This window comes from Triticum dicoccoides, chromosome 1B, assembly GCF_002162155.2.
Source record: "Triticum dicoccoides isolate Atlit2015 ecotype Zavitan chromosome 1B, WEW_v2.0, whole genome shotgun sequence".
In the NCBI taxonomy this organism is placed as follows: domain Eukaryota; kingdom Viridiplantae; phylum Streptophyta; class Magnoliopsida; order Poales; family Poaceae; genus Triticum; species Triticum dicoccoides.
Genome location: NC_041381.1, coordinates 12,001,980 through 12,010,122, shown reverse-complemented (window position 1 = coordinate 12,010,122; position 8,143 = coordinate 12,001,980). Strand labels below are relative to the sequence as shown.

General features: G+C 47.7%; 1 protein-coding gene across 1 annotated transcript; it reads right to left on the bottom strand.

The window, feature by feature from the left end:
• Nucleotides 1-431: 431 nt before the first annotated feature.
• LOC119299336 lies at nt 432-6,550 on the bottom strand. The gene is made up of 3 exons (XM_037576575.1): nt 6,456-6,550; nt 695-2,612; nt 432-559 (listed from the first exon to the last, which is right to left on the bottom strand). The coding sequence occupies exons 2-3, from the start codon at nt 2,580-2,582 to the stop codon at nt 537-539; spliced, it is 1,911 nt and encodes a 636-aa protein (XP_037432472.1). The 5' UTR covers nt 2,583-2,612; nt 6,456-6,550; the 3' UTR covers nt 432-536.
• Nucleotides 6,551-8,143: the final 1,593 nt, after the last annotated feature.

Genomic DNA, 8,143 nt, shown 5'->3' with positions numbered 1-8,143 from the left:
ACCTATCGGTCAAGGGCCTTCGTGGGGCGTATCATTGTATGGGAACCTGAGTGAGGCCGTCCACATCAGATGAAGAAGATACTGCTGGCCGATCGAAAACTAAACGCAACTTGCCAATCTCCAAAGGATGAACAAAATAAAGGTGCCGGCCACAGCAATTTGAAAATGCAGGTCAAGTTCAATCATACCGTGCAGACATCATAATACCTGTTGATTTTTTTTGGCAGGGAATAATACCTGTTGATTGAATAGCTAGCACAACTGTCAGCTGAACGAAACTGCATAATTAAAGATTACACATCCTTCTTACATAGAAAAATAAGCAGGCAATAGCACCACACCAAGCAAAGATGAGGTGCCTTATTACATCACTTGGAGACAGGGACAGCAAACAAGCAAAGAGTGCACATAGGAAAGCACATGCGGCTTAATGGAAAGGCTGAAGCACACCCGGACACGTATGGAAGGTCGAAAGGTAGGTAGGCTTTTCCTGCGCGAAACAATATGGCAACCAAGCAAGCACAAAGGGATCTGGCTTATTCATCATCTGATTTCTGACCTGCTTTTCACATTACAGAAAAACAAAATAAGATACCCATGGAGTATTATTTTATATAGCTAGCTTCTGTCTAGCTAGTTTAGTAGGGAATAAGGAATAAATAGTGATGGAATTGCAGTTACCGATTATCAGCACCTGATATCTGGTCTTCTGAGGGAACATAGAAGAGGTATACGTTCGTCAAGTTTGTTTCCGCACGGAAATCATCAGTGGTAAGATGGAATCTTTTACTGCCAGTATCCCCCATCTCCATGTGGGCCATGAGTAGCCAGGCGAACGTGATGAGCTCTCCTCCACCGCTCAGCTGCGCAGCATGCATCGCCGCCCTCGACTTGCCTGCAGCGTAAACAAGGAGCCGCGTCCACATGCGTGCTAACTCCTCTAGTGTTTCCTTGCTTGCCTCCAACTCCAATTCATCACAGGCATTTTCAGCATTTTCAGGTTTGTGAAAGTTATCGAAGCTAGCTGTCGCGCTCATAGATAGCGGCAGCATGGAAGGGTGGTGAACCATAAGGTACATCATGTAGTTTGAAAGCTTCCGGCATACCTCCATCACACCAACAGGTACATCTGCCCTTGGACGATTTGTCTCTATGTCAGAACGGGAAGAAGCATATTGTTGAAGATGTGCCTCAGTTAATAGATGCATCACGACAGTACTATAACCAAAATCTTTAAGGCAGTTGTTCATAGCTGTTTTCACATGGGAGCTAATGCTCTGCCATCCTTGGGCTTTATCGTCGCTGGATTCAGAATTTAAGAGACTAATCTCTTTTACAATATACTCCACAATCATGTTATCTGCATCCATGTACTCAGTGTCTAATAACTTGCTCATCCAAAATATTTTCCTCTTTTGGACACCAAACAAACCCACAAACTTTCTGAATACCATCATTATTCGTTGACTGTGTGTTCTTGGCTGCAGGTTGCTGTTAGTCACCCAACCATGGAAGTTGTACTGTCCAATCGCATTTGGCCACCGCTGTTCCATCCTTGGGTATCCGATGTCCCAACGAAAGACAAACCACGAGAACCAGGCAAGTGTGTCCCACTTGTGAATCTTCAACCATGTCCATGTCCAAGGTGACATCATGGAAACAAATATTGAACAGACTTCTAGGAAAAAGCACCCGGCAAACAATGAATAGGTAATGATAGTGTCAGCTTTGTTATACCTCTCTTTGTCATTTGCAAGGAAGAGTGCAAAAGCAACAATAATAGATGCCTGAGAGATGCACCTAAGTATAACTCCGCTCCGAGTGGTGAGCACAAGGGCCTTGGTGTAGAGATCATCATACATCATTCCAAGCTGAAGCTTGACCATCCGAATCACTTGGTCAGTTTTGTCTATCTCCGCTAATTCTTCTCTTTTGGACCCAAACATGCTACGCTCGGATAAGATATCAATGGTATGATGCATGGAATCAAGAGCAGCACGGACAAACCCATCATCATCCGAGATTCCTTCGGGCAATTGTTTTCTGTAACGTTTTGCATCTGTGCTCTCAAGACTTTTAAGGCTGCCACACTTGAGAGACCATGTTCTTTCCCCATACTTGATAATTCCAGCAACAAACACAAAGCTACCCGCAAATAGAAGGTTTGCACTGTGTTTTCCGATGGATTTCCAGAAAACATATAAAGCTATGACAACTTGCGTCACCAGATTCAACAGATGCCTCAACCACAAGTTGTTGTCCTCCATGGCGAAAGCAGTGATGGTGTCCTGCCCGCCAAGATGGATGAGAAGAAATGGTGCCCAAAAGATAGCTAGTGGTTGGGTTCTTGTAAGTATGTTCGTTTCAGTGGTGTCGTCTTGACGCTTTGAGAGATAGCCCAGTGCATAAACTGCTGCCAAATCTGCCCCTAAGTAAGCTGCCCAGGTGGAGAGTCTCAGGAACCCACTGCTGCTTTGGCGCCGAAGCCTGCCAGCAAAGAAGAGGAACAATTGTAGTGTGAAGCTGAGTAGCACAAGTATCTGGATTTCCCACTCATGGAATAGTTTGGTCGAACTGTCCATGGCATGCAGATTCCTTGTGCCTCGGACCACACCTAAAACATACAACAAGTAATATGATTCAGTGTGATTTTTTTCTTTCTGCAAATAGCAAGACTGCTAATTAAAAAAGAATACTTCTTTTGCAATGAGGAAATAATATCCAATGTCTTTGTTTTGGCTCAAGAAAAACTGGAATAACATATAAAGGATATATAAAGGACATATCGTATGTATTTCTCTTGAATTGCACCCGGGATGTAAAACAAAAGGAAATGCGGACGCGCCAGTTTATATAACGAAAATACACAAATGAACAAACAAGAGGAATTATTTCTTTATTTAATCAATTTATAATTATAAAAGAATACAATTCCTCTAGATAACCAAACCAAGTGATTGTCTAGCTCTGATTCATGGGACCTTGGAAGACTCCCGCTTAATCACTCCTGTAGGTCCTAAAACCCTCCAAACACCTACGATTAAGCAAGAATGTTTTAGTTGTATTTGCTAAAACTCATGCATGCAGGTATGGTGGTAGAAGTAGGAATCCATTCATGTATGTGTATGTACACGCGCAGGGGACGTAGCCGTATGATATGTCTCCTACTCAAGGTAGAAACATGTATGGTAATTTGCATGTGAGTATGTGAAAAAAACCCATTCATAGACAAACTAAAAACCCAACATAGCATAAAGGGATGGTAGAACCGCTCGGCCGCACTTAAATCACATGGTAGACGCCTCAGATTTAAAGGGTTATGGTGCACACAGTTTGGCACTTCCGAAGTAGCATTGTGTCAAGCTTGACACGGCATATACTCACGGGGTTTAGAATAAAGTTAAACATATGTAAAAAAGAGGCCGGATGGCTCAGCTCGTGGGAATAAAGGTTTTGGATCTTGGGATCGAACGACCATGGACTTTGGATAGTTTTGTCTGAATAATACTTGGGCACATCGGCCGGCAAAACTTGGGCTTAACAACTAGTTCCCAGTTTTGGCGTATAATAAATACTGCCAAGACCAGAATCATAGATCGAACAACTCCTAATTCCAATCTTAAATAATTTGTAATTAGAGATCTATATTAATTTCCTACCTTATTATGCAAAAGGGCAATTAATAAGAAAACTTAGATCAACAATTCCGTACACACGTCACCCACCTCACTTGTAGTTGCAAACAAGTGTGGACCGTCGCGGCTGCCATGCAGTTGCGGAGAACGAAAACATATTGAGGAAGGGCGAACTCTAAAGCATAATCTTTATTTCATTTTATTAATGCATTCAGGTTAAATATATACATGTGGCAAAAAGAAAGACACAGCATACATTATTCTTCAATGCACAAATCCTAGCTCTCATTACTTATTTTCGGCCACATTCAGGTTAACCACCACAGCAAGCTACAACAGTATAGTTGGTCTCAACCTCACTTGAAAAACTGGAAATTATGTAAATTAGCTGAGTAAGGACTAGAGTGTTGGCTACCAAATCTGAATGCAAAATTGGAGATCTTTATTCTATCTAGTAAGCTAAATCCTCTAATTTCATAGTGTTTACGTACGAAAATAAATGGTACAATTGTGGAGCTTCAGCTAAGCAAGATCTTATCCTTCGAGTGGAGATCCTCTGTCACATAATTACGAACCAAGTGCCCATCTTTCAATGGAGTCTTAACAAACATATGAAGAACAAAAGCATGGGATGGAGGATTACTAGGTAAACTATACCTCAGATCTAGCCACTCATACCTATGTGCAGCACATCTCTAACTAAAAAACGTCCAAGATTGAAGTAAATAATGCCATAGAAAAGGAAATCATCAGGATAGAGTGGATGGGGATTTGATTTGTTTTGGTACGAACCTAGCTAGCCGCCGCCGGGAAGGAAACCGTGGCCAGGGGAGCCGCCAGCGACTTGTGCTTGCTAGCGTCGGAGCTCGGTGGAGGAGCCCCTAGCAGAGTCGCGTCGTCAGACCATGGAGACGGCAAGGTCGGCCAAAGACGGAGACGGCAAGGAAGGCGGCTGGGCGTGGCTGAGCTTGGGTTGCAGGCGGCAGAGGCTGGAGGGGGAGGAGCCGAGTCAATTGTAGAAAACTACCACATGTGTGGCTAGGTTTGTGGAAAACCACAAAGTCGGTAATCCGTTGCAAAAAAAACACCGCGATTTCACTAAACTCTTTGCAGAAAGCACTGATCGGATGATTTGGCCCGATCACCTTCTACAAACTGGGGCCGGATTGTAAGGAGCTTAATGGACAAGAATTAGCAGACACACCCCTAGATATCTACAAAAAATGCAATCAGACCCCCGCCCTTGACAACTGTGAAGGACTGGCCCTATCGTCTGGTATGGTGACGCCCTCGTCGGCGCCGGGATGGCTACGGCCGTGGCGAATGATGAGGAGACAGCTGGTGTGTGCATGTGTTTTCAAGGCATTGGCCTGCCGGTGCTGCAGCGACGGTGGCGGCCTGGTCGGCGTTGTGGAGCACGCGCCGGGAGCCTAGGCGGAGGAGTAGCACCTCCTACGATGTGGTCAAGTGTGGGGGTGGGGGTGCAGGGGAAGCAGGCGACGAGCTGAGTCGACCTGCTGGACAAGTTGTTTCCGTCGCCCTCCTCCATGAAGGAGGACGAGCTCGAACCAGAGGCCCTCCGACGCCGTCCACGTTAGAAGCTCGGGTAGGAGCAGTGCACGGCGGCTCAGGGCGTCCGCGCCATGGAGAGAGGGCAACGGGTGGGCTTCCGGCGGCGGCAGCGCAGTCAGCTACGAGGGCGCGCGGCGGTTGCCTCCTCCCGATTGGATAATGCGGAGCGAGGCGGCTGGCGGCGGCATTGCGGTTGTTCTGGCGGTGAGGGCGCCGGCAACCGGAGCCCTGAGCCATCGTGCCGGCATTCCGGCCTGGGCGCCACCGGGCCGGACGGATGGCAGCAGCGCGGCGGCGACGCGTAGTGGATAGGGCGTCTGTGTTCCACGGGGGAGGTGCTTTTGTTTTTTAATCTAGGGGTGTATGTGTTATTTTTTTTGCTAAGTCAATTTCTTACAATCTGGCCCCACCTCTAAGAAAGTGATTAAACGGGTCAAATCATCCGATCAGTGCTTCTTGCAACGACTTAACAAATTTTCGATGTTTTCTGCAACGGATTAACGAGTTGATGGCTTTCTTCAGACCTAGCCGTAAATGTGGTGGTTTCTTGCGATTGACTCGGAGGAGCCGGACGTCAAGGAACGACACGGGGCGGTGCTGGCCGACGCGAAGGGGTGAAGGGGAAGTTAGCGATGGGGGGAGAGAGCGTCCCAGAGGCCGCCCTTGAAGGCGGCGATGAGCCCGAGGACGGCAGGGCTGCAAGGGGCGACGGGCCACACCCGGCTCCCACCTCATCACGCAGCTGCTCGCGCTCCCAGCCGTAGAAGTCGTCGAAGAACCGGAGGTCCCTGGCCCCGACGACGCCGCACTTCACCGGCTCGGCGGCGCACCCCACGCTCTCCCGCATGCGTGGGGTGGTGACCCGTGGTGTGGCAGTCGGTGGCGCAGGAACAAAAGGTCAAGAATACCACCTCGAGCGGAGGAAGAGCCTGCGATGGGACGGGGAAGGAGTCGCCGGTGACGGTGCGGAGCGGGGTCGGCAGCGACCGCACCAGATAGGAACGACACGAGGAGGGGCCGCGGGGTTTCGATCAGTAGGGATCGAGCCGGCGGAGCATGGAGGCCGGCGATGAATACCAACCATACCATACTCGATCGTGCTATTTCTGGGTCTGATGCGCCATCGGAGCAGACAAGCCCCACTTCTCAGGGTATGGGTTCCATATCGAGCTTCATATATTAGGTGTGATCGGTAAACTTGGGATCTAAGAGTCCATAAGGAAACAAGAAAGGAAGGCATCGTCGTACCTCAAGACTCAAGTAGCTTGTGCTCAACTGCTAGAGAAATGACTATCGGCTAAATATACCGGATTAGGCTGCCTGCACTTAAACTTCCCTTTTGAGAGCAGAGATAACCAAGGGCACTAACTAATGTGAACTTCTGTGCTGACATTTTTGCTTTGATCGGTTTTTATTACCTTGTTGGTCAATGCCTAGTGTCTTTCTTTTCGTGTTTTTTAGAACAAGGCGGCCATATGGGGCCAATTCCTTCCGTAGGCAAATTGCCAATTACAAAATTAGATGCGTGCGTTACCACTAACAGCAATTATTGGAGGAAAAAAATGCTCCACTGACAACGTCAACGTCACGTCCGACGCCAGAACATTGTAAAACAGTATAACACAGCGAGTTACGAGGCTCCACAGCGCCCTGCTGTCGCTGGCCGTCAGATGCTTCCATCGTACGTCCCCCGTGCATCTTCGTTTTTCAGTTGGGCCGCTGCTCCGCAGAACTATTCAGGCTTGTTGCGGTTGATCGGGCCTGGGCGGGTGCACTGGCCCATTACATGATTCAGTTTGCCTATGCCCGCATCGTCTCCTCTCTGCTTGTCCTCCGCCTCCGCCGCCGCCGCCACCACCGTTCTCCTCTCCTTCGCCAACCCGAGATGAAAAGAAAAGACACGAAATAAAATTCCCACCATGACGTCTCCTCTACCATCCTCGTGACCGGCGGGCAGCAAAGACGGAGAAAGGCAACGAGAGATAGATCCACCTGGCCGAGGAGGTGTGGCTGACCGTCAGGGCACGCCAATGACCTCTCCATGGCCATTGAGTTGGAGGAAGACACTGTACTTTGTTCTGGTTGGGCGCCCTGTGGACCAAATCCGATGCAAGATGTCATAGCCAGTGCTGGTGGCAGTGACACTAGCATTGGTGCGACGGGGCGGAGATAGTGTGGACTGGGTTCTCGCCGACCACAAATGGTGCTTTGCATAGATGGAGTTATGCGGAGCCCGCGTGGATCTGCCGTGTCCGGAGCTTTTCCCACGAACTTCCGCCTCATCATTCTCACCTCAGGAGGACGTTGCACTCGTCAGCGGCGAGGCACCATGCTGGATCTGTTGCTGAGCTCATTTTGTTGGTTTTTCTGAACTTGGTTTAGGAATTTAATTCAGAATGTCCGCTCTGGCTGATGAACAACCACACGACAGATCAGTTGGCAAGCGGCGGCGTAGGAAGGGAACCATATGGGAAACCTGAGCAGCTAACACTCGGATTAAATTATATAATTGTAAGTTATATCTATCATCTCACTGTTCAAGCAAATTCATATGAACACAATTAATCGAGTTGATGCGTTGTTCCTGCACAATCAGGTGTGTTCGCTATTGAGGGTTGAAATCTTGCCATGTGCACTTTCTTCCAAGACCAAGTGAAGTGAGGATTTAATTTTGCGCTAAATGCATACCCAAAGGACCATTACTTTCAACGTTGAGCAAGTAGCTAGAAACGATGACACTACAATATTTGTTCTCTTTCGGTGGCATGTGATACTGGTTGCGGAACTGGAAGAAACTCAATCTTCTACAAAGCTCACGATAAAACAAGCAATTAACTATTGTTCTGTAGGTATATTGAGAAAATAATTATTTTTACAAAGTTGTAGTCACAAATTCATGTTAGAAAAATGACCTTTGGTTAGTAGACTCACTGCAG